This window comes from Carya illinoinensis, chromosome 15 (assembly GCF_018687715.1).
Source record: "Carya illinoinensis cultivar Pawnee chromosome 15, C.illinoinensisPawnee_v1, whole genome shotgun sequence".
Taxonomy (NCBI): Eukaryota; Viridiplantae; Streptophyta; class Magnoliopsida; order Fagales; family Juglandaceae; genus Carya; species Carya illinoinensis.
This window is the reverse complement of record NC_056766.1, coordinates 9,127,701-9,149,756: the sequence shown is the minus strand read 5'-3', so window position 1 is coordinate 9,149,756 and position 22,056 is coordinate 9,127,701. Positions and strand designations below refer to the sequence as shown.

At 37.3% G+C, this 22,056-nt stretch overlaps 3 protein-coding genes across 4 annotated transcripts; all 3 read right to left on the bottom strand.

Annotated features, from left to right (window-relative positions):
* Window positions 1-489: 489 nt before the first annotated feature.
* LOC122296196 lies at window positions 490-2,638 on the bottom strand. 2 transcript variants are annotated; one of them, XM_043105687.1, is made up of 7 exons: window positions 2,322-2,638; window positions 2,143-2,196; window positions 1,926-2,051; window positions 1,722-1,830; window positions 1,580-1,621; window positions 1,426-1,482; window positions 490-1,362 (listed from the first exon to the last, which is right to left on the bottom strand). In XM_043105687.1, the coding sequence occupies exons 1-7, from the start codon at window positions 2,462-2,464 to the stop codon at window positions 757-759; spliced, it is 1,137 nt and encodes a 378-aa protein (XP_042961621.1). In that variant the 5' UTR covers window positions 2,465-2,638; the 3' UTR covers window positions 490-756. The 2 variants fall into 2 exon arrangements, with proteins under 2 accessions (XP_042961621.1, XP_042961622.1); XM_043105688.1 differs by having other exon boundaries at window positions 490-1,353; window positions 2,322-2,630.
* A 6,398-nt stretch (window positions 2,639-9,036) lies between these two features.
* LOC122295538 (mannose-P-dolichol utilization defect 1 protein homolog 2-like) lies at window positions 9,037-13,332 on the bottom strand. Its single transcript, XM_043104581.1, has 8 exons — window positions 13,069-13,332; window positions 12,278-12,431; window positions 11,635-11,707; window positions 11,465-11,531; window positions 11,191-11,250; window positions 10,491-10,551; window positions 10,348-10,389; window positions 9,037-9,436 (listed from the first exon to the last, which is right to left on the bottom strand). The coding sequence occupies exons 1-8, from the start codon at window positions 13,213-13,215 to the stop codon at window positions 9,333-9,335; spliced, it is 708 nt and encodes a 235-aa protein (XP_042960515.1). The 5' UTR covers window positions 13,216-13,332; the 3' UTR covers window positions 9,037-9,332.
* Window positions 13,333-18,162: 4,830 nt separating this feature from the next.
* Window positions 18,163-20,239, bottom strand: LOC122295537 (F-box protein At1g47056-like). The gene has a single exon (XM_043104580.1). The coding sequence runs from the start codon at window positions 20,013-20,015 to the stop codon at window positions 18,417-18,419; it is 1,599 nt and encodes a 532-aa protein (XP_042960514.1). The 5' UTR covers window positions 20,016-20,239; the 3' UTR covers window positions 18,163-18,416.
* Between the last annotated feature and the right edge of the window lie 1,817 nt (window positions 20,240-22,056).

Sequence of the window (22,056 nt, the reverse complement as noted above, 5' to 3'; positions counted from 1 at the left end):
GGAGAGAGAAGATGAAGATATTCACCAAAATTTGGAATAAAAATAAGTTTAATCTCATCTATGATAAATATTAATTTGTATAACTAAGCAAATAGTTGAAGATATATAGAGCTGGCTCATATAACATGTCTCAATCCATATAAACTAATGGAGCCACATTGCTGCTGCACAACAAAACCAGAGACTTAAATATCACTAAAATAAAAATAGAATCAAATAGAAGAGCTGGGGACCATCCAATGTGTTGGGGGATAGATGCTAAAGGACGCATACAAACTTCATCTAGTCTCAATATATCTGTCTGCTTTGCTTCTCTCATTTTGTTTCCGGGGACCAGCCCCCTTGTGGTGGAGCATTCCTCTCCAACAGGATAGATAATGGGAGTCAAACCCCACCACAACAATTGCCACTCCACTCGACCCATCAATGAGGACAATAATAGCATTGTCTTACCATTGTGAACAGTCATGACAACACAAAACATAAGGGTATCAGGAATATCCATGTGATTGCAATTAAGCATGACATTATTCTCATTACATCAATCATTACATGCGCTTGTCACTTGTGCAAACAATGTAGACAAAATGGTATTCAATTTGAAGGGGTTTATGGACTTATTGTGTTACATTAAACTAAGTTTTATGCACAAAAAGCAAACAGGTGCACAATCAAATGACAAGGAGCGAGCTACCGACCAGCACACCAAAGCAAAGCTATCTTTTCCTGACAATAAATGCAACTTGGGTATGCTAATTATTTGAGATTTGAGGCACTTTCTTTCTCTGTTGGTGGTCTAAATCCCAACTCCATCACCAAACCATTTCCTAGCTCTAAATTATGGTTTATGGAAAAGGGTTTTTCTTCTTGAGCACCATCCATATGACACGAAGACTCCTGTTTTATGTTGGTTATCTGAATCCCATCATTGTCAAACTGAACTCTCTGGTTCGTGCTGTTAATGTTGTTGCCGAGCAGGGTTGTGTCTGGAGCTTCTATGGCATTAAGAGAGGGAATTACAGTAGGTAGCTTTGCGAGCAGTGCTCCATGGCAGCAAGACATAGTAGGCGAAATGGATGGTCCTGAAACGCTGTTTTGTGGAGTGTTCCAGCCCAAGTTGATCGACTTTAAGGGAGAATAGTCAGGTTTTTCCTCCAACAGTCTCTTCACTCCGTTTAATGGGCGATTGTTGTACAATGAGAAAGTTGTTTCATGGCTTTCTATCACATGGATATTGGGTTTGAGAGCGTATGGATGTTGGATTGGTCTTTGGATGGCGAAGATCCCTGGAATGCTTTGGAGATAGCAGAACTTTCTCTGTATGCTGATCACCAGATCGAGATCTTCCACAATCTGAAGAGCCTATTAGTCAATTGTTATCTAATTTGGATAAGAATTTAGAAAGAAAATTGGCATAGTAGATACCTTATCAAATGAGCCAAGCTGAACTATGCCTTCTCTAACAGAAATGACGGCAATTGTCTGTCAAAATAAGAGAATTCTCATAAGCTTAAAGTGGGTAGTTCAGTTCAAGTGGGAATTTCAACTCCTTTAGTTCCGACTTTGAGAAATTACCAACCTGAATGCCTGAATTGAAGTGAAACTCCCATGCTCTTGGTTGCTATAAATAGGAATAATTCAAGAGAATGCCAAATTTAAAGGAAAAGAAGTAGAACTACATTGGAAATGATACTCATGCAAAAATATGTAGATTGCCTTACAGGATCGATGGATGCATTCCACGAGGAGATGAAGCTAGGATCACCATCATTTGGGGCATTTTTAAACACCCATTTGTGACTATTATCTGCTGCAACTTTCCCCAGTAATCTGCAAAATAGAAACCATGCAGCTTACCCATCAATTTTCTCCAATAGCATTTTGTCACTCGTAAAGATTCGAGTCGATTCCATATGAGCTCTCACCCTTCTCCAAAATTGTAAACCTCATGAGACATTTTGAAGAAGACATCAGCCCCAAACCTTCTGTAACCACTGCCGGTTCGCTCACATTCAAAGAAATCACAGAACCCATCTTCCCACACTAGAATCCTGAAACCCAAAAAGATAAACAAATAAAAGGAGAGAAAACACTAAGCAACCAGAATTGAGACAATGGTCTTTTCACAATTCTTGTACTTACCAATTCCTTTTGTTTCCTTTGGAGCGATCAAGAGCGCCCCCTCCAAATTCCCATCTGCAAGAAAACAGTGTTGTCGAGAACAATAAAACTGCATGCGTTTGTAACATGAACTTCACTGAACAAAATAAATAATCATGCATTTGAGTTTTGGTAATTGGCTTGGTAAATCATTTTCTCACTTAGGTGGTGGGAAATTCCGAGGCAGTATCCTCCAGAAAACAGCGTACACCCACTTTGAGGAACTGGAAGAATTTGAACACGAACATAGGCTTCTAAGTGTTTGCTGCAAGAGAGAGTTGAGCATGGGGAGTCCACTCTCCATTGTCACAGTGAGAGGGAGGGAGAGAGAGAGAATCAAAAGATACTCCTAGTAGTAGTATCTATGGAGTTATGGAGTCTCAGGTCTCATCACAACAAAACGAAAAAGTTGAAACGAGAGAAGTCGTTTGCCCGCACGCGCACCAAACGAGAGAGACTAACACGCACCTACCACAACTATGGAGGCATTCTGTTTACTGTCCTCAGATTTTTATAAAATCCTTTTAGACTGGATAAACATTTTGCTGGTAAAGAAAAGTCAAGAAGTGAACTTTGGAAGGTCGTTTGGATTTAAACATCTTTGACACTATTGACGATTTCTGACTAGGTATTGTTTGAAGCTGTAGACAAAGATTTTTAAGATGGGAAAAAATGCAAACACATCAGATAGGTCCTCCTTGTATTTGACTTGGACATCTATATATTTTTAACAGACTTAATTATGAAATCAACAAAATTTATTTATGACATAATTTAGAGACCTTTTTTCTCACTATCGAAGTAATTAAAGATCTCATCCTTTCTGTCAGAGGGGCGTGGAGTTTTGACTCCTCCCTCTCACCTCATGTTTGGCCAATATCGAAACTCAATAGCTTTCTTTTTCAATTATTCTATAGTTTTTAGTGCGAAATACCAAGATACGCCGATTTGCTGCCTATCGGCCTCCTACGATTGCCACTCGTTCCACCAGTAGACTCTACATCCATCGATTTGTCAAACGGTGGAAGAAAACTAACCAAAAGAGCGGCATGTATGACTCATACACACCTCACGCCTCCGTGAAACTCATGCCGCTACGTCAGGGAGAGTCTTGTTGGGAACCTCGGTCTGGTTCCCAAACATTAGAGGTCCACGGGTCTCACGTCACCTTATGATGACCGAATATTCCTCATCGTCTTGCTTGGCCTCGGCTAGGATATGGCAATGAAAGGTTCATAGGTTAATGAAAGTATGGTATTTAGTGATGTATTTGATGATGATAATGACTCCGGGTGATCTAAGTGGTGAGTTTGTGTGTTTGATGTAATGTGGAACGACTTGATGATTGTCCTTGATGTTGGCGCCGCTTGAATGATACTTGTGGTTGGTATGGTAAAGTGTAGCTAGGGTTTTGATGGTGGCTAAAAGAGATTACGAAATTGGGAAGTGATATATTAGGGTTGGAGTCTAGGATGGGTTGCTAAGATTTGGAAGATGTTTGAAAGAGTCTAGGGTTGCTCCTTGACTTTAGGAATTGGCTAAGGTAAGATGAAGAATGTATGATTTGAATATGGTAAGAGGATGAAGTTGGATGATGTTTGAATGAATCTCGGGTTGTTTCTAGAGTGTAAGGATTTGGAGATGGAAGATAGAGTTTGTATGATGGATAAGGTGGCTAGGGTGTGATCCTAAGTGATAAAATCGATGAGAGTTGTTTAGAACTTGGAGTTTGACTAAGACAAATGATGTATTTCGAATTTGGATGGATTGGAAGATGGAAGATGAGTTCTTGAAAGGTAGGAAATGATTTAGGCATTAGGGTAGTTCAGCTAAGGCAAGAGTGGAGTGAGGGATTTAAAGTTTGAGTGATTCTAGGTTAGTTCCTAAAATGAAGGGATTTGATATGGCAAGCGGATGAGGGTCTTTGGTAGGATTTGAAAAGATAGAGACGATTGAGGGAGTTTAGGGATTGGATTTCCTAAAATGTTGGAATTGAAATTTGAGTTTGAATTTGGGAAAGTGGTTGGCCAAAGATGGAGATGAAGGGATAGGATAGGATTTGGAAAATGAGATGAGGATTCCTAAAGTGTAGAAATTATCTTGTGGGAAATATAGGTGGTTTCGGATAGGGTTTGTGAGAATGGAAGGAGCGCACTTTGGGAAGTGATGGCCGAATATGGACTAAGGGAAACAAGGTGGTAGGTGTGTGGTGTTTGAAAAATGGATTAGAACTAGAGAAATGATGAACACGATAGAAGAACACGAAGAACACGTTTGAACAATATGAACAACTAGAAATATAAGAACATAAAAGTATTTTTAGATTTTTGAATAGAGAATGGAAACATGAAAAAGATGGATAAATGGATGATATGAAGATTGAATGGAAAATAAACAAAAACAAAGATAGGTAATTGAATAAACAAAGAAAAATACTCATAAGATTGATAAATTGAATCAACACCGATTCACGAATTGCACGGTGATGATCTTCTCTTTGGGATTCATGAATTGTACCCAAAATAGCCCAAGTGTAAAAACACCGAATGATAAATCCAACTCTAAGGCCAGCCAAGCAAATGCTCTAAATGACAAATGATCAAAGATGCAAAATGAAATGCCTAAGGGTCCAATTTATAAAGCTTACAACTTGGAAACCTCCAAAAGGCCCCTAGTACAATAAATTAAATAAATAAATAAACTAAAAGCAATAACATAGTGATTGACGGGCCATGGTGGCCCTGGCATGTCATGACTCATGGATGGACCATGGTGACTCATGGTGTGCACGGCATGGTGTCGTATATGGCTTGATGGGTGGCACGGTTTGGGGCCGTGCATGGCTTGTTGTTGGGCATGGCATGGTGCCATGCATGGGCTGCTGGATGGCATGACTGCATGGCATGGCATGGCATGGGCCATGTGTTGGTTTGGTGGTTGGCATGACATGGCACTGTGCGTGGCCTGCTGATGGTGGGCATGGCATGATGCCAAGCTTAGGCCTAATGGTGGGCATAGGGCGGTGCCATACTGCTACTGTGAGGCCCAGTCAAGTGGCTTGGGCGATAGTCCTACATGGCTCGGGTTGATGGCCTGGGTGATGAGCATGTATGGCCCAAATTGATAGTCTGGGCGCTGAGGCTGTAAGGCACGGACCGGCGCTATGCACTTGATGGCATGCTAGGTGGGCATGCCACTAGTCTTGCCTACAAGGCACGAGTTGGAGCCGTGTGCTGGATGGCGTGCTATTGCTAAGTGATGTTGAGGCATGCATGCATGCGCGCAGGTGCACACTCAAGGGAGTGCGCAGGCCTACATGCATGGTCTGCGCGCAACCAGTAGTCTCTATGAGCGCTTGCTGCGTGTCAAGGCATGAGCCAAGGCATGCAAGCAAGCTAGCCATGTGACTGTCCTGAGCGTAGCATGGCATGCTAGCTGGGATATCCTTGGCGTGCCATGGTATGAGTCATGGCATGCCTATGACATGTTTGTGCGGCTGACATAAGTGTGCCATGGCATGCTAGTGATGCTGTTAAGTGTGTGCCATGGCTTGTCTGTGGGTCCGTCATGAACGTGTCATGACAGGGGCCATGGCATGATGGTGGTGCTGTCAAGGGCCCACCATGGCATGCTTGTGGGCGTGCTAATGGGCTGCTGGTCATGCTGATGGTGCTGACCATGCTGATGGCCCATGGGGCTGTCAGAGCATGTCAGCGACCATGTCAAGGCAGGGCCCATGGCTTAGTCAAATAGAAATATATGAGCCATCTTCCAATTGACCCGTGCCATTCCCGCAATCTCTCTAGGATTTGCACTAGATCCCTAGAGAAGTCCTCCAAAGCTAGGATTGACTCCATATGTGACCCAATCTCAGATGTCCATGCATGTCTAGGATCTTGTCCTAGGGTGATTTTTGTTGGAGTCTCGACAAGTCTATTATTGTCACGCACTGCACCACAAGGATAAGAGGCTTCAAATATCTTAAATCCGACCTTTACCTTCTTTCCAAGGGTGGTGCATGAACCACACACATCTCCATAGCTAATGACAGTCATTTTCCGGTGAATTGACTTATCTTCTAGTTGTTACTTTTTTATGTTTCTGCTTTCTCTAACTAATGATCAAAATAAAATGGTCATGAAAGTTTCATTTAGCTAATTCCCACCAACAAAATGCAGTACACAACAATCTACTACGACTTACAGTTGTCATTTAATAATTTATTTATCAAATTATACAAAAATCGTTTCAAGTAGCTTTCCATTCGTAGAAAATGAGTGGGAGTCAAATTTTTAGCTACAAATTCTTTTTTTTGTTTTTTGTTTTTTTATCATCTTATGTTACATCTGTGTATTTTGATTTGAAATGATTGTTCGATGCTCTCACTTTATTTAATTTAATAATTTTTAATCACTTAATTTATTTATAAATTACTTGCTTATAAAGAGGTAAATAAAGAGGTGAAAGGATAAAAGGCTATATATTGAAGAATTTTAAATTAATTTTTTAAATGGAAGGTGCAGACAGGCTGTCCTTTCAAGCAATCCGAAGGTTATTCATTTTGCCCGTACTTTGTTCACTACAATTTTTATTTATTTATTTATTTTCAGTGAATGGAATGTAATTGTTCATACAATTTTGATTTCTCTTTGGAAATGGGAAAAAAAATGGAAACAAGTAGTCTTCCGTTCATTTATTTAAATTTAAACTATTTTATTTCATATTATCTCATTTAACCGTTATAATTTTTTTAAATCTCTATATAAAATATAATAAATAATTTAATTTTTTTAAATTTTAAATTTAAATTAATATTAAAAAATTTTATCATAATAAAATTTTATTTAATTTTTAATAAAACACCTCATTTCATTTCATTTGAACCATATGACCAAAAATAATAAGAAAGGTTTTATTGAAAGGAACAATTCTATACGAATTGATGAGGAACAAACAATAGACGTAACAGTTCAACTATAAAAATTATCTCAAATTATCTTTTTTATCTAATTTAATTATTACAACTTTCCTAATCTTTTAAACATAATATAATAAATAATTCTTGCCATTTAATCATTTCAATTCTTTGCTTTTGACCATCTCGTGCTAATGGCCAAGAAAGAATCAAACTAGAAGGTCATAAAGCTTGATGAGAGGGGAGACCCACATTCACAGATATTGGAACTCTATGATTAGGGCCAAACTAATGGTACGTATTCCAACTTTGCAAAATTGGTTCCAAACTAGTCTGGTTTTGATTTTATTTTTTTATCAATGAACCTTTTTATATATATACTTAATATTCATATAAAATATTTTTTATATGATTTATTTATATAATATATCATTTTTATATTATATTATATATAGTATATGTTAAATTGCTAATTAATATAATATGAAATTTTAAAATCTTATTATTCATGTATAATAATCTAATAACATAAAATTAATATAAGATTTGATATAACATATAAATCTTAATTTTAAAACAAAAAATTAATATAACATAAAATCTTAATTTTAAACATGAACATTAATATTAAGTTATTAATATAAACCTAATCTTGATATTTATATATGTTATGTCAAGAGTAAATACATTTTATAGCATAATAAGTTATAATATATATTCTATTTGATAAATACATTTCTACACATTTGATCATATACACTTATACATAAAAAGTGTAGTGTAATTTATATAAAATACAGTAATATAGTTAAATTCAATACTATACTAATATATGTTAATTAATATAATTATTATAAAATAATATATGTATATTATATTAGTTTTACTATAATTCTTATTTTTTGTTGCATATCATTTTTATATCTAGGCAATTTTTTTTTTTTTTTAATTTATCGGTTTGTTGTTTCGAGCTCGACTTCCCAAGCGTCCGACCTTGCTAATACATCAAAAAAATGGGTAAAACCAAATCGAATAAGACCGAAACCGGTAAAGTCGAAATTATCGATTTCAGGAATGAATTAATTTGATATTAGTTCTTCAATTCTCAAAAACGATATATACTAATTTGATTATAAAATATGTCCAAATCTAGACCAAACCAAACCTGTTACCCCCCCTATTTATGATAGCCTAGACCTTGGGCATTCATGATGTTTGAAAACTAGAGCTATATACAAGTTTAACGAAGTGACTTAATTTTTTATTTATATTCATGGTAGGAAGAAAGATAAAGCCTTTTGAAGTTACCCATGAAACAATTCATGTAAAAACTATTGGATCGTGAGCTGACATCGCACCTCGTAGGCTTTTAGTTTTAGAGAAATTACAAGGAGTGATAATGTGGACGCACACCAACAAGAAATAATGCCTCCATCATCATGAGTCATAACATCTAACTTTAATACCACTTGTTGGACCGCATCCACGCTTCCTTGAAGTTCATTCATGTCATTGACCCTGTAGGGCACAAAGGCTTGCCTGATTCACCTGGCGCATAAGGGGCCACTTGCCGCCATCGACACGCGTGGCACCACATGTCGTTCCTCTTTTCAGCAAAGGTAAGAGACAGATCGTGGACCCTCCATTTTAGAAAATTTTCAGCTATAAACCAATGGTCAAAGTAGGTGTATAACCCACGACGCATTCCTCTTAAGTCTAGCAAATAAAAAAGAGGGGGGGCGAAAGCAGGGAAATGCTCTACAGGTCGGGCAGCCAAGCGCAGCAAGTGGGACTGCTGCATACTTGTATCTTACCCAAGGTTTTGACCCTAGCAAGTAGCCAGTGATCCTGTCACGTGTGTGCAGCAAGGGGGAACAAATCACTGAAAAAAGAAAAAAAAAGAAATGACCGTCTAATGCAAAGTAGCGCCTAATATTCAACCTTAAAATAAAATATATTACTTATCAAAAAAATATATATTACTTCTGAAATTAGCACTCCATAAAGGAAATTATGATGAAAGTCTACAATAAACTATAGAATATTTATCACCTGATAAACAGTAAGAATGTCAAATTGATCAATAGTTTCACCATTTGTCTATGCATTTATATAAGCTGTCCCCCTTGGAATACCCTTGAACCTAGAATTTAAGCTACGCTTGAAAAGAAAGAAGAGACACCTCAAGCACTTGTGAACTTGTATGTTGACAACTTCCAACACCTCTTGGGGTTTTTACCCGTGATGGGTTTTCGTTCTACTTTGTTTTCTTCTCTACCTTGGCATGAGGCTTTCGGTATATAATGATCTGACTCAGGATGGTAACATTGGTTGCAATACCAATTACAGAGCCCCAAACAACTTCAAAAGAATTAAGGACAGCAATTGGTTGAAAACATATATGCCAATAGGCACCAACAGCATAAAAAAGGCAGAAATCATAGTGTACATGGTGTTGCTTAGCAACTAGAAAATTGGGGCATGTGAAGCATAATTTTGAATATCATTAAAAATGGCGTTAATATTGAACTAGAACCATATTTTGTGCACAAAAAGCATACAGATGGTTTTATTTCAGCATCTTTTACAATACCAAAAATACTATAAGACAATTCTTTCCTCACAGATATTGTGTTTTTTATAGAGGAAGGATGGAAAAATAACAATATAAAACAGGTTCTACATATGAGAGAATAGAGATCATTGACAGAGTTAGATTTAAAACAATCCATCACAATACTTGATATAACTTGTTGATATACCATTACCAACAGATTATGAAGCTAAATTTCCTTCTTATTTTAATTTTCTAAAACCTTATATTTTTCAATAAATTACAATTTTTTGTTGGTAGGTTTCAATAAATTACAAATGAGCATCTTATATCTGGCATTCATCATCACCAATGTTCAACTATCTCTTTTTTTTTTTTTTTCAACTAACTCTTAATAAAACTGAAACATATTCTCAGTCCCATGTTGAGAACACACACACACACACACACACAAATGACATGTATTTTAATGAAACAGTCACTCTTCATCAAATCCCTTAAACAAACACGGAAAAGAAAGCAAGGCTAAAATTAGGAAATGAAGTGAATTCAATTTTGAAAATTCTGAAAATTAAATTTGTTTATAAGTAAAAATGTGAAAATTCATTGAACTAAAATGCTTCCATTTTCAAAAACTCTTTTTGGAGCAACTTAGAAAGGAACACAAATACCTATTGTGGGAGAGAAAGGAGTCATTAAAAATATGAAACAAGGATACCACTTCTTGGTGCTCTTTCCTGGATGCTCGTAAAAACTCTCACTACAAAAGAAAGAATTAAGTTCCATGACTTTGTTGAATGTGTGTCGGGGTGTGTGGGTGTGTGTATCAACACTAACAGCTCCACTAAAATATGAACTTACCCATGGAACCAGCAGAATTCATCAAACATGTTATGAAGCTGAGCTCCCCTGTGCTTTTGTTCTGCTCAGGCAATGGTTGTTCACCAAAACAAAAATAAGAGGCTACCACATGTGTGAATACTCAAGTAATAGAAAATCCATATGTAAAAGATTGTCAAAAGAATGTAAGAATACATTTGCAAACAGAATCAAATCAAAATTCGGTATTGCATCTTTTGGAAACTGATTGAATCATCCTGAAATCTTCTTACCAACAATCAAAGAAGCCTGTTTTAAATCTTCTTACCCACTATCACCCACAATAAAGTATATACACAACTGCCTCTTAGGATGGAATCTGCTCTATTATCACTAGGAAACAGAAAACAGGACATTTAATAGCATATATGCAACTTCTGGTTGCAGAGACTCTAATGCACAATTCTTTTTTCTTTTCTTTTCTTTTTTTTTTTTTTTTTTTTGATAAGAAAGAAAATCACAATATACACAATTCATATTGGTATATTTAGTAACTTCAAGAAGTTATGGACCATTGGGGCCAACAACAAAGTGGACCAGTATTTTCACACAAGTATTTAGAAAGGGAATTTGTGGAATTCTTGCAATAGGAAAGAACAAGATGAAAAAAAATTAGATCACAGCACAACCATTATGAACAACCAATTGAGCAGCATAACAAGGGATTAATTATTTAACTCACAGAAAAGTTCTTCCATATTTGTGGGATCCTGGCAAAGAGAAAAATTGCATGCTGAGATGCCTGTAACAGATCATTTCCACATTAGGCAAACTCCATATGTACAGAGCCTTCAAATTCAAGAAAAAGGAAAAAAGCCTAAACAAGCCTGACATTTGAAATGCATGTACTTGAAAATCAGTCCCCCCATAAAGAGAACGATCGCAAATAAAAGGGAAAAAAGATAACTGTGACAAACTCCAATATCTGAAAATCAGAGATAAAAGATTGTACTGACATATAGGGCTTCAAAGAGAACCGGATCAATTTGACCAGCTAGAATAGTTGGTGCTACTGCACAATATCTGAAAAACCATCGTATTAAGGAAAAGATTGAACATATTTTTTATCTCACATGATGCATACTTGAGAAAAATCCAAAAACTCTATGGCAAGAAAAAAGGATACAGCAATGCCCTGATCCATGTTATAGTGCCCAACGGTTGTGAATAATAGTAGATTATGGCAACTAAAATTAAAGCTGCAACAGATAAGCACAAGAGGAAGTATGTTAGATCTTTCATATTGCAAAGTTATCTGATCCAAGAGGCAATACCTAATCCAGGGTTCCAATAGAGCCAACCAACAGATAATAATCAGGATTCAACAAATGCTTTTTGTGTCAAAATTTGAGTTTTTGCCTGATTGTAGTACAGGCAGACTAACCTCATAAATTAACCTTAACTATAATCAACTCTAATGATTCCGGTCCAATTTCTAGTGCATTCACTACAAACAGCAACATATAATATTGAACCACAAGATACTAAAGAAACAAATAATATTATTTGGTATCAATCAAGGAAAAAACATTGCTGTAATAAGTGAAAACGTTTAGGGTTCCTTACATTTATGCCAAGTGTTCTCTGAGTCCAAAATATAGATTCTATAATTCAAGGTACATACATGCATACATACATTACAAAAGGCACTCATCTTTTAACTAAAAATTCTACAAATTTAGGGATTATGAGTGATATGAGTACAGAAAATCTACAGTTCATTACACACACAATAATGGCTTTGTATTTTGTTTTGCACACCTACATACCTTGGATCAAAAGAAATGCCAACTCTCCATAAGCTGAAAAGGGAAGCCCTTTGTGGAGACAATATGCCAGAGCAATTGTGTAGCCAACTACTTCAAGCTCAAAGGCGACAAGACTAAGGCCTCTGACACTACTGTTTTTCAAAATTTTTAGTATCTGCAGTTTCAAAGCAAAAGCACTTGCTAGAGCATACGTCAAATAAACCACGAGCTTTAATATATGCACTGCATGAGAGATTGAATTAAATGCCCAGGGTGCCAGAACCAGGCTCATTAAAATTAATTAGCAAATGCATGTTAGGGGATCATAAAATTCATAAAAAAAACAACATAGTTCGCCACATTCTTTTCAAACTCTACGGATTCTAATTCCATAACTCAGTTCATGATTATAACCAATAGCTTTTGGAAGACATTATATGCTTTAAATAAATATTAGCCTTCGTTCGAATGCCAAGAAAAAAATAACAAAATCCATGTCCCCCCCATCGAAGAAAGAAAAAGGAAACCCATAATTTCTGCGTCTGTAAAGCATTTAAGAAATTATTCCGAACAGTTTATTTCGAGGCTAATAATCATAAAACCGACCAACGAATAGCCAATCTTTTCCAAACGCGTCGTTCTAATTTAGAAACATAAGACAGGCAGCTAGGGAGCCAGAGTTGAAGTCAAACCCCTAATTCAACGCATCTTAACTCTTGAGGAATGTAATTTCAACCAGCGGGATCACAGCCATGATTATGATTGAAAATAATCAAAACAAAACAAAACAACAAAAAAGAAGGAAAGTGTGCCTGGGGGAGTTTGACGGTGGTGGAAGCGGCGACTATGCAATAGCCGAGGAGCTTGGAAATGAGAGGCAGCAAGCAGTCTTTGTCAGGGATTTTGCCATGGCGGAGAGATCCCACGGCACAGCCGAAATCAATCCCTAGAAATTCCATTCAGTCTCTCTTTTCTACTCTCTCTCTCTCTCTGTGAGATCCAAATACTGCGAGGGGCTCCAAAGGGACAGCACTGCGAGGGAAATTAAAGGGAAATTAAAGTACAGCACACTGCGCTTCGGACAACAACTTCCATCCCTTTTTTTGGTTTTTATGAATTTCCCTTTTTCCCAGTCCAGTTGAGGAGAAATTTTGCCATTTTCCTTTCTATTTTTATTATTAAATTACTTGATTTAAAACATTATTTAAAATATATTGTACCAATGGTTGAAATGATAAACTCAAAAATAATATTTGTAGTAATTCCTATAAATATTAATTAATTAATATTGTAAGAAGAGAAGAATGCTGCATTGTAGCCACAAAGATATTCTATAAAAATAAATCTATTAACGGACAAAATTTTATATAATACATTAAATTTATTTTACAATAAAAATAATTTTATAATATAAACACGTCAATTTATGATCTCTTATAAGAACCCACAAAGACACAAACCATAGTCTTATTAACAGCAACTTTCATGAGACGAGCACCCTTTTAATATTTTAAATACATGAAATTTTAAAAAAAATTAAGATTTATTCAATATACAACGTTCTTATTTCATTGCGACCATATGACGTTATCACATCTCTTATTTGTCGTATGACTTATTTGTCAGGTACATTGATTCAACAAGAAAAGTACTGACGATATGTTATTTTTCAACCTATTTCGTATATTTTAATTTGAAAAATTAAACTCATTTTAACTTAAAGAAGATCTATCTTAATAATATTTACAAAATATTACTATTCATAATTCAATTTAACCCATGAGATCTAAACGCAACCTTAATTGTCGGCCCTACTTATTTGTCACGCAGATTGATTAGACAAGAAAAGCGCCCAAAATGCGCCTTGTCCGTAAGGCCATGCTTCAAAATCAGTAAGTTAAGAACTCTTGGCAGACCCAAAATTGTTGGTACACAGTACTTTTGCTTAGCAAGCCGTGCTTCTTTGGTGGAAGGTTTCTCCGTCTATTCTGTCATTGCCAAGTTCAAGTTAAGCAGTTTCTATGGAAACTCAACTCTACGTCATTACCTAAACACCATCCATCTCATTTGGTGAATGGTATTTCTATTTTCATAATCATTTTCAAGTATCTGAACATTTCCAAGTCATTCAGCAACCTCTTTAATATCCAGCTGTTTAATAAAACCCATGAGCTTTCAGCTTGATAACACCTCCTAACGCTTGAGCTGTAGATCAGTGAAGTTATGGTTAAGACAGCAACAATTTTTTTTTTCTTTGATGATAGGGGGAACCACTCCACGGCAGAGCTCTTAAGACTCACCCATGGAACCTAAATCCCCAGACAGACTAGCACAGCAACCCACCATCATAACCACCCACATAAATCGCAGTTTGATCTCTGGGAAAAATCGAACCTATGACATGGGACAAATGCACACATATTCGCCCTTACCACTTGGGCTACCTTGCAAACATTATCACAGAACCAAATCATCACAACATAGATGTATATACTGTCTACATTTTCTCGTCAAAACAAGGGCTTATATCTGCTGGCCGTGCAGTCAATGGTATGGTAGATAACCAGAGATTCATAGGAAAACAACATATTAACTCCAGAGATATCTACTCTTGCTCATAGCCTTCAAGCATAATTAGGTCGATGTTGGACATATTTACATGCTACAATATGCAAAATATTTTGGGAAAGAATAAAAAACTCACTGTGATAATATATACCTGCATATTCTTTATCAGAGATGAGGCTGCTGTGGGTTTATCGTATTCTTTGATGGTTTCTAATATCCTTGCTTTATATCTTTGATCATAGATTATCATAAATAAATAAATGACATTTTCGTTCAGAGCTGGTAGACAGCAACTACCAGTATGTACATTCTCTTAAGTGTATATCAATCAACTTGTACTTGTCAAAAAACTTGAGTGCATATAACTTCACCCACCATCACGTATAGACAAAGATCAAATCATGGCATGCTTGAAGGGTTGCGTTTGGTGCATATGAAAAAGAAAGATGCATTGAAATGCCTATGTTCAGTGAATTACATTTCCCAGGCAATGGTGAAAAACCATGCAAAATCCCTTTTTAGTTTTATATTTTACACAAAAAAAAAAAAAAGAAAAAGAAAAAGAAGCCCATAGCCAAATTTTTGAGAAAATTCTACGCTTGGACAAAATGTTATTGTACATGAAAATGTAGATCTTACCAAATTAATATAGTTAATATGCATTCCACTATAGCCACATTAATATGCATTCTCCAGAGATATATTCTACAAATAAGACTATCAAACCTGAGTATCAAGCCACATAAGCCAACAGTTATGTCTTCTTGTAAGTCTTCAAATTGAAGAATTCAAAGCCCTGGTAGCCCTTTTTTTCCTCCTAATAAAAATTTCGTCAGTAGAAGTATTTTACATTTTTGCAAATCAAAAATAAAAGTTCTCCTTAATGATGGTTGCCAACATTGGCTTGGGCTACCGCCTAATCAATTGCAGACTAAATTACTTCCATTCACACACATATAAAGATCACACCATACAATAACATGTTACCAAAAGCAAAATTAAGGCCTCTCACTGGTGTAAGAAATATAACCTTCACCCAATTTGAATTCAATTCCCTAAAGACATCGTTAGTGTCAGCATTAGCATCACTGCTGTAATTAAATATTTATGCAAGTAACAAGTTACGTACATGCAAACATTGAAAAATGCTAGACATCTAAAACGGAATGATCTCAAAATATGTCTGCTTTGCAAATTTGAGACCATGGATCAAAACTTTTATGCATAATTGATACATTGTCACATTCTCATGTATTATTCTGCACGGGAAAAAACCAGCAGGACCAAAGACAAAACCCAAATTGAATCAGTTTAAGTTTCCAAAACAAATTAGAAGAACAACAACCTACTGGCAATATGTTGGGTACATAAAGACCATTAACATACACACAGACAAAGTTTATATACCTTTATATTTTAATTTTTGCTGAAATAAGCACCAAGAGCAGACCAACGAATCTCCTTATTTACTGACAAAAAAATAAGAGCAGACCGATGAATCCTGTCATTTATAAACTGGGGATCTCCTGTCAAATGCGCCCTCGATTGACAATGTAGCCCATCAAGAAGTTGACACCAGAAGTGATGCCATAGCATCACTTATGATTGGAACAATTTCTTCTCCAAAGACTACCAGGTACAAGCTTCTAGCTGCTCCTTGGCAAACTTCTCACGCCAATGCAATAAAACCTCATAGATACCTGTTAGCCCATTAGAAACACCATAACAACTAAAAAGTATGTAGACTATCTGTCTATTCTCATACTAATGTCAGCACAATAGTAATTCTATTGCATGATATGGAAGAAATATCATGACTTCATGCTTCAGACCAAACCTGCTCGTGAGAAGGATCAAGCACCAAGGGCCTTCATCCTCAAGAAATAATTGACTTTGGCGTATAGGCTTTTACAAGAGAGAGAGTAGTTATTGACCAAACAGTGCACAACCAATAACATTATGCTCTACTTTTGAGTACTGGAAATTCTTGTAATCATCAGACCATAGAGCATAGAAACAGAAACAGTTTTAAGCTTGATGCAAGCTTGGGTAATCAACCTGGATTGTTCAGTAAAAGGCCAAACTTATAGCAACTAGAGATGTAAAAAAGTCAATGGTTGATTTTGTGTCTCCAATTAGATGCACAGAGATTTCACTCCTGAAGTTAACAATATCTTCAACGATGTGCATGCATGGAAGTGTAAGAGGCAAATTTCCAAGTTTATGAAACCGGAGAAATAAAATTAGGGTTCACTTCACTGGAAAAAAATGTTGCAACAAGAAAACAAATAAGTTCAAAGATAAAGGAGTTTAGGTAAATCAATATTTTGCAGATACCTGTACGGTTGTACCTAAGTCACTCTAAAGAAGCCTGTAAACTCATCCAACTATTTCCACTGCACTGACTACATTTCCTTAGGCAGCACCTAAACATTGCTATTTCTCACCAATGAAAACAGAAAAGTTTAAAGCACAAAACCAGAAACCACGACTAATCTCCTGAACGTACTTAACATCAAATTCAAGACAGCAATTCTGTAAATAACTACAGATTTGAATGACATGTAAACTTATTGGACCAGCACAAGACCCCTTCGGCCTCCGCGGGTAGCAGACTGACAGTATAACACTGTTTAATAAGTGGAATGTAATAGCTAGAGGGAAGACAATACATTTACAAAAGGAATCTAATATGAAGTATCTATAGATATTCATTTAAATGAAGGAAACAGTTGTTCTTTGATCATCTCCCTGTGAATATTTTTTTTTTTTTTTTTTTTTTTTACCAAAATAAGAAATCAAAACCTCACAACCTTCCAAGACACAACACAATTTCCATCTCAGCCTAAGGTCACCGATGAAATTCTCCAGAAACCAACTTAATTACTTAATAGTTTACATATCTGATGCCTATGTTCCCATCAACTAAATCAAGAGAACTAGCAAATAGAAAAAGCTTTAGAGAATTTTCTTGCTACAAAAACAAACAAAACTAATAATAAGCAACCTTCAGTTATCAAAACATGCATTGTGTTGTTCGAACTCTTGGGTGTATACAATATCTAGGGGCCATGTCCCATTGGTGAAAAGCAGATAATTTACTTGATTAATGTGATATGAGCATATTATAAGGGTCCGGAATCTCACTGGGTAAAAGGCATAATGCGTTTGCATGTCTCCAAGGTTCCTTATCATAATTTAAAAAAAAAATGCATTATTTTTGTGATTACCGGGTACTAGTCAAACCTTTTTGTTTTATGAGCAATAATGGGTACTAGTCAAATTGGCGGAACAAATCTTCCATGTATTCAAAGACATTAATTATAAAAAATGGTAACTAAAGACACAAGAAGTGAAGGTGTTTCACTCATTCAATAAGAAAGGGAGTCTACCAAATTAACAGAAATGATAAAAGTGTGAAATTACCACTTGCAACAGCAAAGATTCAATTCTAAAGGCAATGAACAGCACACAACGTTAAATTAAATACCAGAAGAAAAAAGACAGAATCGTATAATACAACACAAAACAATGTAAACGGAGCAACAGCAAGGATGCAATTTGAGTTGGAACTTTTGCGCAGGTTCTTTGTCTAACTACCCCGGACACTGCTGTTACCACTTGACCACCTTCTCAAAATGCTAGCCACCCCTAACCTCGATTTCCATGAACTCAATCGACCAGTACTGCCCGATACAATATTAGCCGCCGCCACTTGGCTAGGCACCTGAATGGGAGGACGAAATTCAACAACGTTTTCCTGAGCTCCACCGTCACTCGCACTCGCATCCTGATGTTCAGGCTCACCATTATCTAAATTCACCGCAAGTGATTCCCTAGCCGTCCTCAACCATTCAGCGCCCTCAGGCGTTACTCCTTTACACTTCTTAAGCTTCACTTTAACCAAATTGGGGCAACCGTCCGCAAGGGCTTCCAAACCTTGATCCGAAACCAGGCAACTTTTAATACAAAGCTTCTTCAATGCCACGCATTTCGCGCCAATGCAAGAAATCTCCGCGTCACCAACTGAATCGCTTCCGCATAGAGCTAAGCGCTCTAGATTCTTGCAATTCGATGCTAAAGATTCCAAACTCAGTTTTGTTGGATTCACACCGATAAGAACCAATTCCTGAAGATTAGAACAACCTTTCGCGACGGCAATTAATCCCTCGTCGCCTATCCTATTCGCCTTCCATCCGTCAATGTGAAGCTTCCGCAAGAGCCTACAACGATCTGCAAGCAATACGAGCCCCATGTTCGTGCACTCTGGCGTCTTAACAAGGTGCAGAATTTCCAGATCCAAACAACTCGAGATCGCCACGAGGCCATTATCGCTGACCTGTAGCCGTTCGAGATGGATTTCAACTAAGCTAGTGACACGATCCGCTATCACTTGGAGAAGTTTGTCCCAATCGCCGGGGCACTTGATCAGCTTCAAGGTTCTTAAATTCTTCGCGCCGATAATAACTGGACCGAAACAGTGTCCGTTGTATAGCTCCTTGAGGCAGATCGTTTTGAGAGATGAAGCGGCTACGCCGGGCCCAATAGGCTCAGCCGCAGCTCCATCGGTGATGCTACGCAGGCGCTTCACCGATAATTCCTCAAGAGCCGAGCAATTATCGAGCACCGCCTTCATTCCCTTCGCTCCGAAGGTACAAGATCCACAGGAGAGCTTCTTCAAACCCTTGCAGTTCTTGGCGAACCCTTCCATGCCGGCATCAGTCAATTCGCGGCAAGCACGAAGCTTGAGGCGCGTGAGATTGCGGCATTTGAGCGAGATAAGAATGAGTCCCTCGTCACCGATGCTAACAGATCTACGATCGCATTTCAAGGCAAGTTTCGTGACGGCATCAAATCGAGAGAAAAGAGACGAGATGATAGGGAAGAGTTCTGAGTTAGCGTTAAGGGAGAGACGGTGACGGCTCTGTCCCTCGATCCGGAGCCAGCCGCGACAGACGAGAGAGCAGCGCTTGCGGTCGCCGGAGCCGAGCGACTGGAAAATGCAAGCCAGGCAATCTTCTGGCAGTGTGGAGATGTAGTCAGGGCCTCCTCCATCGATCATTCCCTCGTATCCTCCGGTATCTTCAACGTGCATCGGATAGATCAGGGCCATTGATTTGGTCTTGGAAGTGTCGCTCTGATTAATTTCGCGGCGGCCCAAAATTGCAGCCGTCGAGGTTGACTGGCCCATCCAGGGCTGGTAGGAGAAGAGAAAGAATGGAGGTTGGGACTACGCGGCCTCAGCCTTTGTTATCCTAGACATCGCCGTAGTGAAGCTTGCTAGCTTGCATCCACTCAACTCTCGGATTCTTCGTTCAAAAGCGCCCTGAAACGGATTCCAAATCATATTTCATTCGGCTTTTGTTGAGGCCCCATGGATAAGTAAAAGGAAAAAGAAAAGATCAAAACTAAAGAATTCTCTTTTTGAATGGGAAGCGAATATAAAAGCAAAGCAAAAATTATTAAATACTTTCTAATTTTGGATAATTTGATATTTTCAAGGTGATTACATCAGATTTTCGATCCGACAGTCGGTCGTCGTTGGGATGATCCTACGATGAAAGAGATGTGTGATCTTCAATGTTAGATAAATAGTAAAAAGTAAAATGATTTTTGCAGTGCGGTCTTTGAAAATACAAGGGTAATATTGGTCTTATTCTTTGTTATAAGCTTTCATCTCTCTTTTATTTTGATTAAGTAAAAATAAAAAATATATAAAAAATAATAAATAAATAATAAGAAGATAGTAATTCTATCATTATCCTAATTTTTTTGATAATCTCATCTCATTGAAATCAAGTTCTTACATAAACCTGCCTATCAAGCCATACTGCTTGAGAAACACACGAAGGACATCCATCCCGCCAAACACTTACATCATTAACATTCCTAGCAAGCCTTGCTAAACCGTGAGCCACATTGTTTCCTTGTCTACATACATGCACAAAGGAGATTTCCTGGAGATAAGATCTAATCCTTTTTATCTCATTTATTACATAGGCAAAATCAGATAAACAATCAGAGGAGGAATTTAAAGCATTAATTAAAAACAAACAATCAGATTCCACCACCAATTTATTTATGCCCCACTGCAACCCGAATTGGAGACCTCGCTAAACTGCTGTGGCTTCAATAAATTCAGAACTTGCAACAGCGTGCTTTATTTTGCTGCAAGACATTAAAACATTGCCCTCATGATCTCTTAAAACCAGACCAATTCCAGCTTTATTGATCTCACCGAAGGTAGCACCATCCACATTCATCTTCAAGCTACCCTGTGGAGGAGGTTTCCAGATGAGGACCCTTGAGATGTCTCGGCTGCTGCTCTCCAGGAGCTGTGCTTTTTTGAACTCAGATTGCATAGATAGAGTTGTAGAAATAACAGAAGAAAACTGAAGAGAAGAATTATCATAGATAAATTTATTTCTTCTATACCATAGGCCCCAAGCCGTTGCTATAAATTTCAAAACCTCCTCCTCGTTGCCTCTTTCCTTTACTTCCAGCACAATTTCCCCAAAAGATTTCCCACAACCTATCTCCCCCAGCAGAGGTTGAAATTGGATGCATGAGGAGTTGATAGAACTACAATAAAACAAGGCATGAGCTGCATCCTCTCTTTATTGGTTACAAAACAAACATACATCACTCTCTAGAATTTTTTTCCTCACAAGATTCTGATATGTAGGTAGAATTTCTAAACAACCTTTCCATACAAAAAGCTTCATCTTTAAGCGGATTTTCAGATTCCACAGACCCTTCCAAAAGGGAACTAGAAGTTGAACCCGAGACCCTTCCCCTTCTTTTAGAGCATAGGACTTTTGAAGATATCTGTACCCACTTCTAACTGAAAAGGATCCACTTTTTTCTTCTAACCAATACCAGGAATCCTCATAATTGGGAGCCACATTAAGTTTTAAAATCTGAGATACTACTCTTGGATTGAAGAGAGCTCTTAATGTATCTACATTCCACCAACCTGAACTGCTATCCATTAAATCCTGCACTTGCAAATTTTTCTGAGGATGACCTACCGTTTCACCTAGCAAAACTGATGGTTGAATACCAGGAATCCAATGGTCTTTAAATACATTTGTTTCCCCCCCATTCCCCACTCTCCTGACACATCCAGCTTTCAATAGAGGCAATGCACTATGAATGCCTTTCCACACGTACGATGAGTTAAAACCAATCTTGGCTTCAAACAGAGAGTTCTTTGGAAAATACCTTGCTTT